Source organism: Drosophila mauritiana, chromosome 2R, assembly GCF_004382145.1.
Source record: "Drosophila mauritiana strain mau12 chromosome 2R, ASM438214v1, whole genome shotgun sequence".
NCBI classification, from domain to species: domain Eukaryota; kingdom Metazoa; phylum Arthropoda; class Insecta; order Diptera; family Drosophilidae; genus Drosophila; species Drosophila mauritiana.
In genome coordinates this window covers 15,539,897-15,561,225 of record NC_046668.1, presented here as the reverse complement: position 1 = coordinate 15,561,225, position 21,329 = coordinate 15,539,897, and the positions used below count along the sequence as shown (strand labels likewise).

General features: G+C 42.5%; 2 protein-coding genes across 2 annotated transcripts; both read left to right on the top strand.

Moving 5' to 3' along the window:
* Positions 1–14,394: 14,394 nt before the first annotated feature.
* On the top strand, positions 14,395–15,438 carry LOC117137949 (skin secretory protein xP2). Its single transcript, XM_033299711.1, has 2 exons — positions 14,395–14,462; positions 14,534–15,438. Exons 1-2 carry the CDS (start codon positions 14,460–14,462, stop codon positions 15,371–15,373), a joined length of 843 nt encoding a protein of 280 aa, XP_033155602.1. The 5' UTR covers positions 14,395–14,459; the 3' UTR covers positions 15,374–15,438.
* Positions 15,439–20,044: 4,606 nt separating this feature from the next.
* Positions 20,045–20,846, top strand: LOC117137951 (skin secretory protein xP2). The gene is made up of 2 exons (XM_033299712.1): positions 20,045–20,146; positions 20,209–20,846. The coding sequence occupies exons 1-2, from the start codon at positions 20,144–20,146 to the stop codon at positions 20,773–20,775; spliced, it is 570 nt and encodes a 189-aa protein (XP_033155603.1). The 5' UTR covers positions 20,045–20,143; the 3' UTR covers positions 20,776–20,846.
* Positions 20,847–21,329: the final 483 nt, after the last annotated feature.

Below are 21,329 nucleotides of genomic sequence, written 5' to 3'. Positions count from 1 at the left end.
AAGGCCAACAAATCAGCGGAACGCTGGCTGTTGGGCAGTTGAAATTGTGATTGAGCTGGCGGCATAAATCAGCCAAATTGAATTACGAAAAAACACTGGAGCAATAAAATCTAGCAATTATATTTATGCAATTATATTCGAATGCCTGTGCGCGTTCCTCTGGCCTCGCGACAATTTAATTACAATTGGCAGTGGAGAGAAATTGCAGTTGCCGCCGCACTGGCGCCGCAAAATATGCTAATTTATATTTATATGGATATGGAGTTATTCCCCTGCCGACTTTTCAGCCTTCGCGCCCCATCCTTTAGCCATCTTACCCGTCTCCTAAAATTCGATCCAACTCCAGACTCCCGAGGCTGTGTGAAATATTTTCAGCGGCGACTGCGGTCGTAAAATTTATTGTTGCCAAATGCATATTTGTCACATTTCGCAATGTGTTTGGCGGCCATAGAACAATTTACAAGCAACTGGGGACTTTGGCTAAAAGCCTTGCCACCCCCCCTCCCCTTCCACTGCCATCTGCTCGCGTTTGAAAAATAAACTAAGGCCATCGGGATGTGCGGCACTAAAAGCGCCTTCGGCTCAGCTGAAACACAAATATTTTACACATTTAATTGTTGCTTTTTGGGCCAGACATTCGAAGGAACTAAGCTGAGTGGAGTAAGCATGAAATATATATATTTATTCAGAATATAAATCAGCGAATGAGTATGCATTTGAATCGCACTTTTGAGATACTCATAATTCCTTACTGCATCACTCGCATTTCGATATTCTAACATACCCAAGGGTCCAGAAAGGTTCATTGCCCATTCCACTTACTAAACTTGCCATCAACATGATAATTGGCCAGCACTTCCAGGGAAAATATCCATTGCCCTTTGCCCTTCAGTTGTCACAACACACAAACACTCACCCACACACAAACACACACTTCACACCTCAGAGACTCGCTGAATGGGAATCCCCTGAATGCTCGCTAAACAAAAGAAATGAAGTCATTTGTAATTAATGAGGTTTGTCACCCCAATTTTCCGCAACTTCCAGCGGGACAAAAAAAAAGGAAACATCAGAGTACAAAAGTGGGTGGTGGGATAAAGTTCACCTGCCTGCCTGGCATATTGAAAATCACAGTCGGTGAGCAGCCGAGAAAAAAAGAAGAAAAAACCATCCACAAAACAATCTAATTATATCGTTAAGCACACCAAAATTGGCAGCATATCCACCCCTGAAAAAGGAAACCTCATCTTCACTCCCCCAGGTGGTTTAGGGCGGTGGGTGGCCTTGGGTGCCCAGCCACTTCTCACCGATGTCACCTTGACAGACAGACATACGCATACTTGACCCTGACAGACAGGCTGACTTTTGGGGTGACAGTTTCCGTTCGCTTGTTTAATTAAAATTATGTAAATAAATTTATTTAGCTGACACTGCGCTGTAATTAAGTGCAAGGGGGAGCGTGGCTTTGCATCTGTTGCCTGACAAATTTGGTCCACCTTGGCAGACAAGTTATGCGCTGTCTTCAGCTGCTTACACGGAAAGAAACTAGCCAGTCTTTATCAGAGAGTTATGTATTTTTTGAATTTTGTGTTTTAATTGTACAGGTACAATTAAGTACATTTGTGTTTACAATATTTAGCAGGAGTTTAAATTCTTCGCAGTAATTATGAAATGGCTCAATCGGTGGTATGTATTTTCCTGTGTATCGCCTTTTATCTTCTCCAGTGTCTATATATGCTAACAAATTAGCCTTGAAATGAGCAATTTGCAGGCCATGGCTGTGACGCGGAGGAAAATGCTGGAGTGGGTGAAATGGGCGAGTGGGTGGTTGGGTGGTGCTGTCTTCGCCGTGAATACAAACTGAGCTGACAGCTGCTGTCAGTGGGCGCACGTCAATGGCGAAACGTCAGAAGTATTAGATATTCCTTCCGGGTGGCAAGAGGCGTGAAAAGCAATTAAGTGTGAAGTCCTTAAGTTTCCGCAACAACACCATCCAAAAAGAAAAACAAAAAAAAATGTCTGGAACATGGAACGTAAATGAAAAATGATGTGAGGCATGCTAATGGAATGGAACTCCTTCACATCACGTACTCTGCTCAACTTAAAGTTTAATAAATTCCAATGAAACCCCTTCGCACGAAGACCTCTCAATCACTTTTTGGAGCGAAAGTCAAATAAATTCCCATTTGACAAGTCGCACAGTTGACCTCACCAATTCGACATTCATGGGCCTTCATAATCCGCATGCAGACTAATGAAATGCCAAAAGTCAGAGGCCCATTTCGCAATGTCACCCACCCACTTCCACTGCCCCACCATATGTACAGTGAACTCCACACGTGCTCCATTGACGTCACCACAGTGAAGCCATGTTGACATCAACGTGGGGGAAATTGTTTTGATGAATGTGTCGATTTAATTGATGAATGAGTTTTTAAGCTGGCAAAAAATCGAATGGCATCACGTTTTTCCTGGCCTGGAAAACTGTGCATACACTGCGCAAAATGAAATCTTTTTATATAGCACTGATTGATCAATGGTATAGAAAATATGAACTTTTTCATTAAGCTCATTTAATAAAAATGCAAGAAACTGTGTTGACTTCATATTACAAATAAGTTATATTGAAGTTTGCACAAAATTCAAAGTAGTTCGATGGAAGGTAAAGTTCTGTATGTATTTTATTTGATTTATATCCGAGGCCCCTTGAAGGATGATCACCTGACAGGTGAGCGGAACTTAATTGAGCACTCGCACTGATACCAATAAATATGCTGGAAGGCCACCGGATGGCCGAAAGTCAAAAGTCCTGGTTTAACAAGGCCAAAAAGTGTGCTACACAAATACGAATGCCAAAACGCAACAATTGCAAGCCGCAAATATCAATAAAAAACTAGCACAACATGGGGCTGTAATGTTGCGATTTGTTCGCTACCCGAAACACAAAGGCGCCCCAAAAAAGGGAGGAAATTCGAGCCCGACTAGCGTCAGTCTCTGGCATGCAATAATATAAATTCCAGGCAACACACACGGCCCTTTAATCGAGGTACAGGAAAAAAAAGCAACGAACAGCAACCAGAACACTGAAAATAAAATCCAACATCAAACTATAAATAGAGTCTGGCACTGGCGCCGCTCCTTCTGGCCGTGCATGTGCCGTTATTGGAGTGAATTTCTGGGAAAGTCTTGTGGCTTAATCTACAACAGCATGCGGTTTGCTGGCAGCCAGGAACGCCGGCAATAAAAGCCGGAAAACTGGATCTGAAATGGGAGCCGCATGCAGCGGCGGTTAAATATTTAAAGCTTTCGGCTTACGAACGCCAACCGATTGGATGGAGGTTAGACAATCAGACAGGGCCGGAAATATATGAAAAGTTTCATATTCAGCCAGGTGAAAAAGTAATGAAAGAGTGCCATAAATTATTCAAATAAATATATAAACTTTTCGGTGCATCCTTCTTACTGGAATGGTGTAGTATACAAAGTCGAAACAGGTCATTTTGAACGTTCAAATCAGATCTATATATAATTGTTGGCTAAAATGTGAGTATGGCCATTCCTCCTTGGCAACCCATAATTGTTAATTATTTTTTCAATTCCACCCTTGAGTGATGTATAATACATACATATGTACATATATGTAGCTTTTCATCACGACCCCAAAACACACAAATGTGTTTATGATTTTCAGCCACTTAAGATGTCTATCTCCCCACTTGACCAAAACTTTCCTCTTAAATTAACTTTAAATGGCTCGTAAAATGCTTTGTGATAAGATTTCGCCCACTTTTCGTGGACTTTCCAAATGTCATATTTCCTGTGACTATAACTGGACTCAAGTTAATTATCGGGCTTAACAGTTTGCTAGTTAAATTCCAACCCCATCCGACGCTTTCCCTCGAATGCGACACAACGTATAAAACTTAATGTGCCGCGTGCGCATAAAACAAAATTTCAACTGCAATTAGTCGTGCAAGGCTCTGAAATGCCCCCCATGACCCGCGATCCACGCTGCACGACTTTCCCCTCTGATAAAACCATAAAAAATTTTCCGCCAACATGGCAAATAATTTGGCTAACGACATTTTGTAACTAATGCTGGCCAACCGCAGCAACAACAGCGATAACCATTAACACGCCCCCTTTTCCGAACGCCCATCGGGGTGGGGAAAATGCAGCAACTGAGCAGCCAGCTGGTCATTAAAAGTCCACCCATAACAGTTTATTGTAATGCGACCGCTCGTAGGCCAACTGGACAAGTGGCCAGAACCCGTCCCGCCCCCAACCGCCCACCCCATCTTGGGGCACCAACGTATTCCTGCTACCCGGCGTTGCCACTTAATTAGAAAAGTTTTGGCGCGCCACGAGACAAAAGCCATTGACAGCGACGAAAAGTTCGGGGAACGCCCTCGGTCCCGCTTATTTCCTCCATTTCCACGCTCCTAAACCATCGGCAAACTGCATTCCACTGGCCTAAGGAGCTATATGGAGGTGGTGACACTAAAATACGTGGCTATACTCTATGAATATTTTCAAACACTAGTGGTATTTAAACTTCAGAACTAATTATGCTAGAACTACCTAACAGCAAAGTGTATATATCAAGATATTTAAACACTACACAAGATTTTTATAATATTACAAAAAGTTTTTATTATATAACCTTGATTGAACAACACATCTTATTTCATTGATACTTTCAGTGCTCAGAATTTGATTTCAATGGTTTGCAGCTTCTTTGACAAAGAGTTATACCCTGAGGCAGGAAAGAAACATGCTAAATGTAAGGCTATTAGCAGCAACAAATGACTTTTGAGAAAGACAGCACTTTATTTTCGCTTTTTTTCGGAGACAGCAGCTCAAAGACATTGAGCTGTGGGGATGGACGCAGTCGAGGAAAATGAGTATGGGTGCGGGAATGGAGGTTAAGTCAACTGATGCCACCTGCTACCGCGAACCGGATCCAGTTCTCCATTCAACGCCACTCTATTTGCGCATTTTTTCCAATTAATTGCCTCTACGTGGGCGTCCGCATCGCGAATGTCAACAAAAGCCGCGGCCTTGTGCCCCAACACCCCCCCCCCCCCCCAAAAAAAAAGAAAAAGAATAGTACCCACCGCCCGCCGATGACTCGGAAAATGGTGGAACCACCCGCTGGCAGTGCTGACACAAACATATGTGGAACAAAAAAAAAATAGGGGGACTACATACAGTCTGGCACAAGATATACCATAGACTCATCAATGGGTTTCAATTGAAAATTTTTGCACGGCACGGCTTTTCCTCCTGCCTTTCATTTGTTTGGAAATGGGAATTGGAAATGCGAGTGCAGCAAACAATAAGCAGTCACATTCGCCTCTTATTTGGGTGGCAGCATAGGCCTTCGATTTTTTGGGACCAGCTGCTTGCCGCAAGTTTGCACAGCTGCCGCGAAATATCTATGCAAAATTTAGCCAATATACCAATGAATTGGGGTAAGTAAATGGCATTTGCAGTGCTGAAGGATGCTCAATAGCATTTATATAAAGGCATTTTGAAAAATGATCTAGGAAAACAAAAATGCTTACATATAAAGTAGCTTCCAATTGTAATGAAAATATTGAATAGAAACTCTTGAATATTCCCATTTTTCTTGTATAAGCCAACTCAGACATTTGATAGTTTCAATTCCCATTTCTTGTCAGCCATCGAGTGAGTTTTCATTTCATATTAGCACTGAAATGGGCGTGTCGCCGCCCTCTTTCAACACCTACTTTGAAATGATGAGAAAGAGTCGCAAGCACGCGATATTTTAACAAATTCGCGACCATTTATCATTCGACGACACTTGCGGATAGGAAAACGATGTCAGCAGCTGACGGAAGGTGGCTCATTCGCTCCTCGAGCTGCCACTCCCACAAACCACTCCGCCCCTATTTTCCGCTGTCAAAACAAAGACTTCTTTTACCAGTTTTTTTTTGCCATCGCAACCACAAACAAGCGAATTAGCTGCCCTGCCACTGACAGGGTCTAAAATGGATGGTGAGAGGGGGTTGGGCGGCTGGCGGCTCCAAGACTGTCAAAAGCAAGAACCAATCCCAATTGGCGGCTCGGGACCAGTGGATGCAGTGGAGGGACATCTTCAGAACATGCAAGTTGGCGGCAATTGAAAACTCATTGACAGTTGACAATGGAAAAAATAATAGAAGAGCAAAACGACAGCAACTGGTTGTGTTAGTGGGGAGCCAAAACTCAATCGCAGTTACATTTCAATATGGTTACCCAGGGTTTGGCTAGAATCGAATGTGTATGATGGTTTTAATATAGAAAAATGCAAATATGTTTAAGCGTATCAAAAATAAATAAAAAATCATCATACAGTGATGATTAAAAGCTGCTGGCAAGCGTTGATTATGCATATATGCATTTTATAAAAATAAGAAAAAGATTTTTTCTATACAGGGTACTTTTTCACCTTTCCATGCAGATTTTTCCACTCTTTTCCCGCAGAACTTCGTTTTGCAGTTTGCCGTTGACAGGCAGCATTTTGTGTCCTTGCTGCTTTCAACTTTCCCGCTCCTCGGGATTTTCCTTGCTGTTCATTCATTTGTATTGGCATGCTGAGACGTTTTCTATTTGAAATTGTCAGCGGCAATTGATATGCATTGCTGTAGTTGAATGTCTCTTTGTTTTGTCTACCGATTGCGGTTGGCTCTGCTTCAGGAAATTGATTTCCACAATCATACGCCACATGTATGTACGTATACGTACGTATAACCACTTGCCTTACAAATGAAGCCCCGGCAATTAAAACAGGAAAAATCGAGGATAAACTGCGATGGGAGCAATGGATTGCTGCACAGTCGAACGCGCGCCTGCAAGTATGCAACGGCAGAAATGCATTTAATTTTCGGCCAGCCGCCAGTGAGAAGGAATTTTTCTTTGTGATTTGATATTTAATGCACGTACTCAATGAAGAAATTCCAACACCAGCGCATTAGTAGACAGGGGCGTTCGGTAGCAACGCCTGCCAATTGCTTTTCAACATATTTGATGCGACGACGACTTTCGACATTTTGCAACTTGGCCACGTACAGGAAAAAAATCGAGCAAAGAAGAGGGAACGAAAATCAAGAAGCTGCTGGAAATCGTTGCCAGCAAAGTGCAAAACCAACAACTGCAGCTCTCAGAAAAACAACCGTGACTTTGGTTAAGCATACAAACTGTATATAACGCGCACACACAAACCCCTGCCAGCCAAGTGAAGTGAAGTATACGCCATGTTGACCCAACAACAAACATAAAATGTAATCGCAGCTAATAAGAAAACTAAGCAGATCCTTGCTGGTCACGATTTACGCTCGTTTCGCATTCGATTTGCGATGCACCACCGCTGCAGCAATGGACCACTGCACCACTGTCCACACAGCGCGCACAGTGGTGAAAAATACTTCAAAATATGCAACTAACTAATAAGCTGAAAATTAAATAATTAAAATATTTGATTAGAAAATAGTGTACAATGTAATACAACTTCTGTTCCATAGATTCACAATTTATTTCTCATGTTATCTATACTCTCTTGCCCCACTGTGCTGGCCAACGGACCTGGGCTGCCATGTCAATGGACATTTAATGGCGTTCCCCATTATGCGCCGCATCAAATGTGCCAAATACGCTTCGCTGGCAATAAATGCTGCATGGCGAGGTTTCCCTTTTGGCTGCAGCCGAACCTTTCTCCTGGCCAAGGCGACTCGTCTTCCTCCATCTTGGCCCCATCTGGCCGTGGTCTGCGTCTTCGTTCCGGCCACGATTTGCAATTTTGTGTGCATCAGCCTCGCCCGGCGTCTATCGTAATTTTTCGTGAATTTCTTCACGTACTTGCATTCCATCTTCATCGCGCGTCCTTCGTCCTTCGAATCCGATAGCTTCAGCTCCTGTCGCTCCTATATCTTTGCGCTCTGTCTGCTGGCCAGCTTTTGGACCCGGCTGCAGCAGTGGATTCTAATGGCATAACCTTTGAATAAAATTAGCATTATCGCAGCTCACTTTGGCGGCCATTTCGCTTCTCCCGTCTTCAGGTGTCGGTGAGTGTGCCGATAGTGTGTGTGTGTGTGTGTTTGGCTGTGTGTTTGGGGATCAATAAATATGCTCAATGACTTTTTGAGCGCCATATGATGCCTGAAAAGGCCATTAAAGCAAAAGCTAAGACAAGGCAGTGTGGAGGTCATTGAGATTATGCCTTTTTCAAGGCTTGAATTTAAGCAGCTATTTATTTATTTGTGTTTAAACATTATATGTACTTTAAGAGAACTCCATGAAAGACATTTTAACACCAGGACATATGAACAATATAAAAGACGTTAATATTGTCTCCCACGCCCAAAAGCCGATTTATAAATACAAACGAGTAACATATCGTTTTGTAACTTTTAATTTTATTTTGCAAAAGTCGAATGTCAGCAGCCAAATGGAATAGCAATAATTTTAAGCCAAAAAGTTGCATCAGAAACTATTTGCCGTTTTTTAGTCCCGACGCCCCAGCAACCAAATCTCCTCAGAGTGTAAATGTTTTTCGTAGGCACACACACACACACACACATCAATTACGGGTTTTCTCGCCTGCCTCTGCCCGGAAAACTAATTGGTGGAAAATTAAGTTTTTGCGCCAAAATGATGGCAAATTGAAATGCAATCGGGGCAAAGCGGATTATTGAAAAACTTTCATGATTGAATTCTGCTGGTTGGCCCAACATCGGCCATCCCCCATCACCCCCATCTCCGCCACAATACCCAGTGGCTCCGGATCCAGTAGCTACGGCAAAAAGCGCAACGAGAACTTAATTCCGAGCAGGCTGCTCTGCATGTGTACGGTTGGTTGAGGCCCATATGCGATTGGCGGAGCTTATGGCTCTTGTGTGCCTGCCAAATAAGAATCGAAAACGAGGGGAAAGGGGAATGGGGGAAGCAGGGCAAACAGGGACAAAATTTGTGGCCCACACGGCGTTACAGCGATTTATATTTTGCTACTTTCGCTATAAAAAATAAATATGCAATAAAACAAAACGACAACGGGTTCCGACATATGCATTATTGTCCTGCTCGAGCTGCTCCTTTGGAAATATTTGCTAGAGAACGAAGACATAAACCTGAAAAAATATATGGCGCATTTGGCAGAAACGAAGGCAGGCGCAGGACCGAAACCAAGACAAAGGCGTTTCTAAATGCCAGTAGCAGTTGCACTGAAACAAAATTGGAACACTTAATGATTAGTAATCACTAAGGTTTTAATAAGTGAATATGATATTGAATATTTAATCTACTTTTATTAATTGAAATTGCATTATACTTAAAATATTCCTTTTTAAAATTTGATCTGTTTTCAAGTATTGTTTTCACTGCGCCACCGTAAGACAGAGAACAACAGGGCGTATACGTATCGTATTGTTCTACCAAATTGCGCTCTCAGCTGGCGCACGACTTGACTGCATCTACTCTGGCATTTGGCATGCACCAGAAGGGAGGAAAGGAGGGGGCACTTTATGAAGCGCGCATATGTTGCACCCCTTTCTGCACGGGGACAAAGGGCTGGATGGGCTAGGATAATAAAAATGAAGGACTCTTTGCTATATTCCCCAGGCAAATCACTGCAGTCTCGGTCGCAGGCGATGGCTATAAAGCAAATCGTTTGACATTTGTTTTGATTTGCCATGATTGCTAAAAATATCTGCGAGACAGAAATGACATCGGCCAATTGAGATGCATAAGTGGTATGGTGAACTGATTATTATTATTATGATATATTATTATATTGGCGAAACACCAAAATTAAGATCGTAATCGAAAATAGAAACTCACCCACTCTGCCAAAGGCTTAATCCTTTCAAAATGTTTAGAATTTCCACTCAAAACTCTTACACAATCATCTATTACTAATAACCTTTTGGCACTCACTTACCCATTCCGATTGTGGCATTATAGTTTTCATCATGTGCGAGTGAAGTGACCCGACTGACCCTTTTAAGTGACTCCACTTTCACGTTCAGCGCGGCGCCGAACGAAAGTTTCTTCTTATCATAATTTCGGAGACAATTAGCCCGCAATGTGTGTTCCTTCGATACGAGAAACCATTCCATGAGAACCATATCGGTGGCAGCGAAACTTCGTCCGGGTCTTCGGCAGCTACTTCAAGTTTACAGCCGCCGGGGCCAAAACAATGCCAGACAATAATTGGCCAAATTTATTGTAATTAGCCGCACACGCAAGCACCGGGCATTCCATTCCCTTCCATTTCATTCCATTCCGACCAGTAAGTAAGCCACCACATGTGTCCGGACACGAAACTCCGGCGTAATTATTAACATTACTGGGGGATGCTCGTCCGGACCTGAGAGCATGTTGTCACATGTGTGCGTGGTGCTTTGAGAACGCATTTAATTGCACAAAGCCTCTTTGCTCTTAGAGAGTTTTTAAATAATTTAGTTGTGTCGTTAGGCCGGGCGTGGCCACGCCCCTTGTCAAAGGCATCTGGCAAGGCGAGTCGGGCGTACGGTGCGGCTACGTAATGCAGTCGAGTCACGTCACACAGCATGTCGCTAATTTTTCTACCTTTTTTTACTTGCCGCTCGGGCACAAAGTTTCCTTCACTGCAATGCGCTGGTTAAAATTTTCCCTTTTCTTTGGAAGTGGTCCAAAAAAAAGGTGGTATTTTTCGAGGATGATAAATTGCGGATGAGGGTAAGGCGGGATTAACAGGATTTGGCTTGGCATTTTAAAATATACCTGTCTTATTTAATAGCTATAAAAGATTTGGAGTTTGTAAATTTTAGGTTGTAAATATATATTTTGTATATATGTATTTTGTTAAAACGGCTAACTGTTCTAGGGAATACAATTTTTAAGATATTATTCCAATGCTTATCCTTGCTCTTATTCCTTTTAGGAGCTAAGATTTTGCTTTGTGCGCTTAGGAATCCTTAAAATGGGTTTTGTCAAAGGCGAGGTACAGTCACCACCTAGCGCGGTGAGCACGAGCATAACGGTATAACGCTAAGAAGTGCAGCATAGCGCACGGCGCACGTTTCCTTTTTGTAAACTTTATTATTTCGTGTTAAAAGTAAATAAACTTAGCTCCCAACTTCAGCTCTCTGCCCGCTGTTCTAGAACCTCCTCCACATCTGTCCACTTTTCCCCTGTAGATATGTGAAATGGGGAGTTTTGGGTGTTTCGGGTGAAGGCCACCTTCCATACATTGTTTGCCATTTGCGGTGGTCGGCGACAAGCTCTGCCAGCCAGCCAGTCCAAATTGAAATTGGACATTAGACGTTAACAAATACAAACAAACACTTGCACTGAGAAAAATATATCGTAAAAGGGGAGATTTTAGTTTTTTAAAAGTTGTTTTGTTCTACAAAATGTTATTTCATCTATAAAAATACATTTTTAATAAGAAGACACTTGGGTATTTTTGTTAGTACCACCAGATTCTGGTTCAAATGATTCATCATTCTGAAAGTAAAAACTTAAGTTTGTATAGTGCTTGAATTTAAAATTACGCTATAGGACTGCTCTTTTTTCACCTCCACTTATTAATAAGCATACAAATGCATTTCAAAATCTACTTTGCTGATAAGGGCGTTTGTGTTTCTATTAATATTAAGGTATACTTTTAGACTGTCCCATAAATGATATATGATTACATCATTCATTTGTAAAACGGATCCGGTTATCATGCTAGTTTTTTCAAGTGCACACGTATATATTTCGATGGCAGCTTCTGTCGTCGCCGCGACTGCTGACAACTTCAACAACAACCACATTTGGAGCAACAACGCGAACAACAACCGAACACACACACACTAAGGCACACACTCATTGTGAATGACAACGCCCCTGGTACGTGATTTCATTTCCGTTGTTGCCTTTTGTGCATTGCTCGTAACTTGACTCCTCCATTCTTTTTTTATCACCTCCGGTTCACCATTCCCACACCCAAAAGTCCTTACATCTCCCTGCTTCCTTGCAAAGCCCTTTTATCGGTGGATTTTGTGGTTTCTTAACGCAGCCAGGCATTGCCCAAAAATTAATTTACAAGTGCATAAAAATAAAATATATGTGAGTCTTTACTACTCATTACGTTCTAATTCAAAATCTAAGTAATATAAACAACTGTGTTGAAGTAAATGGAGCAGAAACTCATTTAAGAAAGTGTACGCATAATAAAACAACTTGAAATATTTTCTGCAGACTTTTATAATCATAATTCAGTTTTATAATTTGGCAATTTATTTATAGTTTATGCGCTAATATTTAGTCTTAAGACAGTAACGTTTGCATCTGCTTCCAACAAAAACAAACTATATAATTTATTTTTTTCCAAGATTTTAGAAATCAAAACATAATATATTTTGTTCATGATTTTCAGATAGATAACACCAAATCACCATATTTAATGCCACCATTGTGAACCTATTTAAAAGAGCCCAAAATCAAAATTAGCTAGTAACCGGTTATTTCGCCCACAGAATTGTGGGATCAAATCGATTTAAATTTATTCACATTCGTCATTATCGTCACAGAAAACAGATGAGGCTACCAAGTAGTTTTTCATATTTTCAAACCGAAAAAATCACATTATATAGAAGATTTTCTCTTCCGACAAGCAAAGGTTATTTATTGGCAGAACCCGGTAAATCTTATTAACACAAAGAGTGCCACTGGCGTATCACAAAACCGGCTGATATTTGGATATGTAAATTTAATTAATAATTTATATAAACGACCTTTACATGGCTACTTAACAAGTCTATCTTAATTACGGGAAACGAAACTGAGAAATCCCCGAAATTGTAGTTTACACATGCCAAAAATAGACCACGCAATGTATAGGGATTTATTTGACGTAACTATTTATTTTGGCTTGGCTTGGAAACCAGGTATGATGGCCAGCTATTAGAAGTGTGGATGAATATTTGAGTGAATAAACAATGGTTTAATTGAGATTCGCCTATAACGACATCTGCTGATATGCACAACCATAAACCGGGCCAAGTAAAAACAACAACGGAAGCCATTTGCCATGCAAATGCTAAGCAAAAAACCTAGCTGGCCAGCATGTCTAATACGATCGGCATTTACATACATGAAATATAAACAAATGCAGAAAATGATTTGGTCGCCTGGTAGACCAAACTAAACTCACATAGTTAACAACAAGTTTTTTAAATGTTTGACCAGATGCGGGCCATGAATAGTGTGATTAACACGTTTGCACTTGAAGTCCAAACAACACCCCGAATAATTCAGCAACCGGTGTCCAAATCATAAAGCAATTATTGCATGGTAGTACATGAAGTTTTTGACCTCTATGAAAACTAAATTACTAACTAGTGCCCACTAGCTAGGGATAAAAATTAAACTATAAACCATTCAGGTAAGGAGGAGAAGAGTTATGGAAACATAAATCAAGATGAATAGGAAATAATTTAAGATGCCGCCGCGTAATGAAGCATTCATAATTAAAAATGAAGTGGTATTTTGAGTATTATGCGCTTTGAGGTCCAAACAATTATACGAGGTGTGGATCATATAATTATGTGCTATTTGAAATATTGAGAAATATTGGTTGAAACGCCAAACCATAAATAGCGGAACCTTGAGATCGAATTTATAATCATAGGCTCAGACGTATGCTAGACCCATTTTTTATGACCATAATCGTGGGCAACTGGTTTGCAGTAATTAATTGGCCACCAAGGGTTCGTTAGGTATCCAAATTGTTGAACTAAGAAAAAAGTAGCTTTGTTTTTGACAACTTACAGTATGTATTTGCATAACCGTTTGGATTGTGGGCGCCTCAGACAAAAGATTCCATTAAGGGGCCTGCAAGAACGTCGTCAAAACCGCTGAATAATTTCGGCTTCCTCTAATCCAAAACAATAGCTTCTAACATTTGGCAAACTAGTCGTAAAACCCAACCAGTTTCTGCGTCTGCATTCGTTTCAAACGATTATTGCAAATTTCCGGCTACACCAGACGCTTGTGCCAAAAATACGGCTTACCTATTAATCCAGCTGCCCAATAAAACCAAAGATGATCCCATAAAATATGCCGTTAGCTGTCTGCATGCAGATAAATGTCATCTAAAAGTCACTTTTGGTGTTGCCAGCTAACACGGCTTAAGACCGACCATTCATCTATCTATCTATCTATCAGCATCTCAATCTTCATTCCTTAGATCCAATAAACCTATTAAGCCCGGATCCATCGAGCGCTTCTTCATTCTGACGACCCCCAAAAACAAAACCAGTAAAAATCTCATCTGCGCTGAATATTCAGATGAGACGTTGACGATGATCTGCGGTCGGCCTGAGGTTCAGTTCAAGTTTATGGGCTCGGTCTTGTATAAATAGTTAGCCATTGAGCCTCTACAGACAGAAGCTACTCGATCGCTCTTGGAGTAACAGATTGCAGCTGTCATCATGGTGAGCTTACCCACATGGATGAAGGATCAAGGATTATATTTCTAAACGCTTTCGTTTGCTTGGTTTTTTAGAAATTCCTGGTTGTTGCCTTTGCCGTTCTGGCCTGCGCCTATGGCGATGTCTCCCACTTGGGTTACGACTACTCTCCTCCGGCCCCAGCTCCGGTTTACCAGCCAGCTCCGGCTCCGGTCTACCAGCCCGCCCCGGCTCCGGTCTACCAGCCTGCTCCTGCTCCGGTCTACCAGCCCGCCCCGGCTCCGGTCTACCAGCCTGCTCCTGCTCCAGTTGTGATCCCAGCTCCTGCTCCCGCTCCAGTTGTGATCCCGGCTCCAGCTCCCGTGAAGACCTACGTCCCACCCGCACCCATCAGCATCCCAGCCCCAGCACCCGCTCCCATCAGGATCCCAGCCCCAGTTTACCAGCCAGCTCCTGCTCCCATCAGCATCCCAGCTCCGGCTCCAGTTGAGATCCCTGCCCCAGCCCCAGTGAACACCTACATTCCCCCCGCACCAGCACCAGCTCCGGTTTACCAGCCAGCCCCTGCTCCCATTCCCGTGAGCATCCCGGCTCCAGCTCCCGTTTACCAGCCTGCTCCCGCTCCCGTTGTGATCCCAGCCCCAGCTCCAGCACCAGTTGTGATCTCTGCTCCTGCTCCCGCTCCAGTTGTGATCCCAGCCCCAGCTCCCGTGAGGTCCTACGTGCCACCTGCACCAATCAGCATCCCAGCCCCGGCTCCCGTTTACCAGCCAGCTCCCATCAGCATCCCGGCCCCTGCCCCAGTTTATCAACCTGCTCCCGCTCCCGTCTACCAGCCAACCAACACTCAGGTTCTGGAGGAGATCGAGCCCGCTTCCAATGATGGATACCGCTACAAGACCGTGCGTCGTCGCGTCTACCGTCACCGTTTCTAAACTTACCAAAGCCCAACAAAAAACTGTTTCCTAACGAATCCCTACGGGGACTCGCAATAAAAAATTTCCGCCTTCAATTTGTTAAACAAAAAGAAAAGTCTTCAAATTGTTTTCCAATCATAGCAAATCACACGGGAAACAGGAGGAAGGGAAACTCTTAAGTTTGCTCTGGCCATTTGAGTTGGAAATTTATGAAACCCGAAGAGATGGCGAGACTGGTGGAATCAACTTGCCATCGGACAGATAGTGTCGGTAGGGGATGGGGCAGGGGGCAGCGGAGGATAATAAGGAGTTGCAAGCAAGTTGCGGAACACTCCCAAAGGATTCGATTCGATGGCGGACTCCGCAGTCCTCGCCACTCCACATTTATCACGAAATTTATGGCCTGGAATGAGCTTTGATGATGTGGAAATTTTTTCTCGTTAGATTCAAAAGTTTTTAGATGCACTCAGAAAGCGAAAAATTTATTTTCAGCATTTTGTATAATTAAATAAAGATATATCCAAGGACACACAAATGAGGTTAAGTATATTTTATATTAGAAATTTGTTTAAAAAAATAATAATACTTATACTGTTATCTAATAGTTTATTTTCTAGTGGAAAACTTCGATTTTTCTTAAATATATTACAACTAATTGTTGTTTATACGTTGATTTGGGTAATATTTTTGTCGGTGCACCCACACGAAATCGATGATGGTGAAGCTGGAGCTCAAAATGTAGATGGAGCCGAGTGGATTGGCCTCATCAGACGAACACTGACCACTTGTGGCTGCTAACAAGTGGCAGGATGAAATCGAAGGCGCTCCAGGAAGCAGGACATCGACAGACGATAGACGCTGCGGAAAATTAACAAGAAAATGCAGAGACAACTGTCTACGGATCTTTTTCTCTCACCAATTTGATTAGGGAAATGTCTGGCTGAATGGCGGTGACTGTGGGTACCCAAATCCACCACTTCCTAGTCTGAATTCCGGGACAACCGCAGAGCCACATATTGCACTTGCCACGGCGCATACTAATTAAAAATCACAAATGCAATCGGGGAGGCTACTAAAATTAATTGCGTAATTAAAACAAAATCATTTTTTTTTTTTATCCACTCCCTTTGGCCCAAACCACAATAGATTGATTGTCCTGGCTTATTTCGTTAATTGCATTCTGGTCAAATATTGGCAGCTCAATTAAATGAATTAAAACACATTTTTGCTTTTATGCGGACTGGCATACAGGAATAGAAAGTCCTTTGTGGGGCGGAGGCATAGGGGCTACTAAAATCATTTGACAGGCAATTACAATTTAGATACGATTCGGTCAGCCGCATTGCAATCAATGGTTATTAGTTTGTGTGGCGGCGAAATTAAAAATCTTCTTTCACTTGCTTAATTTTCACATCAATTATGAGTTACTTAAATTGCTTTATACCGATTCCTCATTATGAGATTGACGTAGTTTAATCTCAACAACTCACAACATGATAATTCGTTGGCTCTGCTCTCCGCATCCACGCATGGTAGCATTTTACTAATCCCCGGCCGCGATTAGTTGAAATTCCAGTAGTAGCTGCCATGTGGCATGGATTGGGTAATTTTCAGCCTCATTGCACTTTGCTGCGCCAGCCAGAAGGGCTGGCGATTAAATAAAAAGGAGCCAGGTATGGCGGACACCCAACAATTGACAGTTGGTTGCACTTCCAACCGCACTTAATTAGCAGTTAATGATGCCTGATTAACACGCATTATGGCCGCTGCGACCCATCGGCATGGCCGTAGGAGCCACCCAAAAATCCACGCCCCTTCCACAAGCACATTTCGATTTCAACCTGTCAGGCAGATGGTCTGCAAAATGCGTAATCAATGCTTTAGGCGCCGTGGATTACAAAATAATCATCAGTCCAGCGGCCTAAAAGTATGCAGAAGAAAATGCTCGAAAAAGTGAAAATGCTCTTGAAAAACCATAAATGTCATTAATATGCAGCTATTCGAATAGCAGATGAACTTTCTGGTAGATATACAGAGCTGTGGAAAATACTCTATATGATATTTATCATATTTCCCAATAATGTTAACATTTAACCTGGAGTTATGCCAAAAATATGCAAAACATTTATTTTCGGAGTCACTTGAAATTCAGAATAGTGCCGCAACATACCCTTCATTTTGGGCTTACTCAATAAATCGGATGTAAAAATTGACGAGTCCCTCGAACTCGAACCCGCCGGAATCCCAGTTGTTGGTCGGCTGGCTTACGGCTTTAAAGCGACAGTGCGAAATCGAACGTGCGGAGTGCACATGGATATGGGACATGGATCGTTGGGAAATTGACAGTATCAACGTAATTATATCAGCAGTTCGTGAGGGGGGAAGGGAGTCCCCCCAAAAGGAAAAACAAAACAGAAAAACGACAAACTCCAGAAGGGCTGGAAAATGGTGGGGCGGCGGCCACTGAAATATGCAAACGTTGACTGCCTTCATTTATTTTTACTGTTACTGCATATTGGGGCGCCATCGGACGTCTGGGCTGATGGAGTGGGCAAGGTTCGGGCAAAAGGCGCGAAAATAATCGTTATCCTGGACAGGTGGGTCCTCGATTCCTCTCGCGTTCGATGCCAGCAGTTGCACTTCATTTGCAGCATTAATTTGTCGCCCGTTGATTTATCTGGCCAGGTATATACCGGCATACACACACTTATAAAGATATATACCGACGCGGCGAATGAATTTATGAGCTGCAGCTCCATCGAACGTTGAAAAATGTGGAAAATCGATTGGCAAGTGCTTGTCATTTCCATTTGAAGTCCAGCAAGTCAGCGAGCTGCAGTTTTTGAATATTTATCAAATCAATTTTTGCACCAATAATGTAAATTAGTTATGCAAATAATATTTATACGAATGAATGCGAAAGGGATCTAGGCGATATTTTCGTTTAAAGCGAAGCGCGTGTATCCAAAATTATAATCAATCGAATAAATATTAACAAAAAAAATAAATATATAATTCATTAGAATGGACGCTGAGGTTCAGTGAACCAAGAAATGAGATTGTAAATTGAAAAGCTAAAGGCAACTAAACACCATTGTGTTTTCACGCATTAAATTAAAATAAAAAAGTGATACAGAAAAACATAAATATCTTGGATTTCTAAAAGCCAGAACACATTGTTTAAACATTTGAAGCCCTTTTGGCCACATTTTCAAATTCGAATGGAAAAATACTCGCCAATGGAACCACTTCATCCCATTTTTCCAGCACTTCAAGGGAAACGAACTATATATTTTCCTTTTGCCCTCTGATGACGCCACCATGCACTGCATGTCAACTATTAACGGGCAAACAACTAAATTACGTATACGCAGCGTTGCATGACCAGCATGCCACTGCGGCTGTGTATGTGCAATGCTCCGTTAGAGAGTGTTTGTGTATTTGTTCGAAATACATTTGCAGTTTCGGTTTATTGGCGCTGCGAAAATAATGGAATGGAATCAAAATAAAAGGGGTTAAGTGCTTGTTTGCATAGCTTTTTGACAACACCAACACTCCGTTACCCCCCTCGCCACATGTGCATGCTATTCGTATTTTATTTTTACACTCTGAAGAAAACAAATTCAACGGAAATTAAATCACTTCGGCGTCGGGAAGTCTCCGCGGATTTTTGGCACCAACCGGAAAATTGTTCATTAGCAATTTGTGTAATTAAAAAGAGAGAGTGCACGGGCACAAAAGTGGTGTCCTTCACAGCGCTGGTCGGTATTCTTCCCTTTCCCCACTTAAAGTGGCCCCAGAACTTCCCTTTCGACTGGCTAATTTGTTTTCCGCTTGGCAGTGACACATGGGGACAGTCTGGGTGGCGTCATGTTCAACTTTTGACCCGTTCGAAGCAGCCACCGCTTGCTAATTTTGGAGATTCCTTGGCCATCTGGTCGGGCTTCAATTTAAGCGCACTGAGCGAAAAAGAGTCATCCAGGTTAAATAATATAAGTGTGATTTAAAAGCAAGATCTATAGATATATGTCTCCTGAAGTAATCTAAAGTAAAATAGTTTGTTTGAATTTTAGTACCATGTTCTATTTTATAACAGTCTTACCGATTCTAGAATACAGCCTTTTTTGTCTCGGTGTAATTAAGCAATAGGCTTTTGTTTTTAGCCACCTTATCATAGCTAATCAAGCAGATTAATGACCGCCTGAACTTGCCAATCGTCTGGCGTCTGTGGACCAAACAGTCTGTAGGCCTCTATTGCCAAAAGCTTGAGAGTAGGTTTCCAGTTTTAGAGCGGCTTTAGTTTTGGCAGTTCAATTTGATACACTAAGGCACAAATGTTTTATGCAAATGATATTTAAATGAAGACAATGGCAATACAAGCAAGTACGAGTGGAGAAGAGCAGGTTGAACTTGACGGACTGTCGTTTTGCTCTACACTGTAACAATTGTTTAAAAGTTTTAAACCCAAAAGAATAGCTTGTCTGCATATCTTTGCACTGTTAGGCCACATTATACAAATAGTAACTATCAAAATGATGCATATGAAAGTGAGCTTCGGTCGAAACAACTCCTCCTGGTCGGCGTAGGGTACCACAGTTGACCATTGGCGTGGCTCGTAAAATTCTGGTTTCTGGCATATTAAGAGACCCTGATATCCGCACTTCTTCGCTCGTATTAATGTTTATCTTTCGCTTCTGCACCGCGCCCAGGTTTTGATATAAATACCACCTGGCAGATGACTCCGAACCATACTAGAAAAGTCCACGTTCCAAGTAACATACATCCACAATGGTTAGTACGAAACTAAAACTTAATCCTCTGAGTCTTGACTAATTTGGCAAATTATTTTGCAGAAATTCCTGGTTGTCGCCGTCGCCCTTTTGGCCGTTGCCCACGCCGATGTGTCCCACCTGTCGGGCTACAACTATGCTCCCGTCAGCATCCCACAGCCGGCTCCATTGCCCGTGGCCGCTCCCGCTCCCATCAAGGTTGCGCCCGCTCCCGTGAACACCTACATTCCCCCCGCACCCGCACCAGCTCCCATCCAGATTGAGGTTCCCGCTCCAGCACCCGCTCCAGTGGCCATTCCCGCTCCTGCTCCCATCAAGTTCGCTCCCGCTCCAGTGAACACCTACATTCCCCCCGCACCCGTGCAGGTCGAGATCCCCGCCCCAGCTCCCGCTCCAGTTGCCATCCCTGCTCCCGCTCCCATCAAGGTTGCGCCCGCACCCGTGAACACCTACATTCCTCCCGCACCCGTGAGCATCCCAGCCCCAGCTCCTCTGCCCGTCAAGGTCGCCCCAGCTCCCGCTCCCGTTCCCGTCCTGGCCCCTCAGCCCGTTCTGGAGGAGATCGAGCCCGTGTCTGCCGATGGCTACCGTTACAAGACCGTCCGCCGTGTGATCCGTCGCCGTTACTAGAGAGCTAGTCCATCGGTGAACTCCGCCAGGAGAAAAATTATTAAATAAAACAAAAAAAGTTACTATCTAAACTTTCACTGTGTTTGTCTTATAAAGGTCTTATGAACAATAATTTAAGCTCTTGTATAAAAACAATTCCTTATTCTTTATATTATCTGTATAGCAATTTAGAAGAACCTACATAGTTCAGAGGTACTCTAAATTACCAGGCATATAAAATCCAAAACTAAGGATCTTTCGCTTTCATAATCTAAAGAATTGGCGTAAAAAAGTAAGAAAAAAGTGATTGCTTTAATCAATTTTCTTTAATTCGAGTGCAAAAGTAAATAAATATAATTAAACTAGAAATAAAAACACACAACCAACCACTTCTTATAGATTCATTTCAATCTTTTTGGCAAGCACATCTCTTACTACTTATTTGCACCCACCGAAAACGTGCTCATCGTCTGCCAGCCAAATGATGCGACGCAGAAATACTATAAACTATTTTATTAGCCAGGTGTTCGAAAAAGTCAGAGTCTATCCGGACCTGAGTAATTAATTAAGCTTCG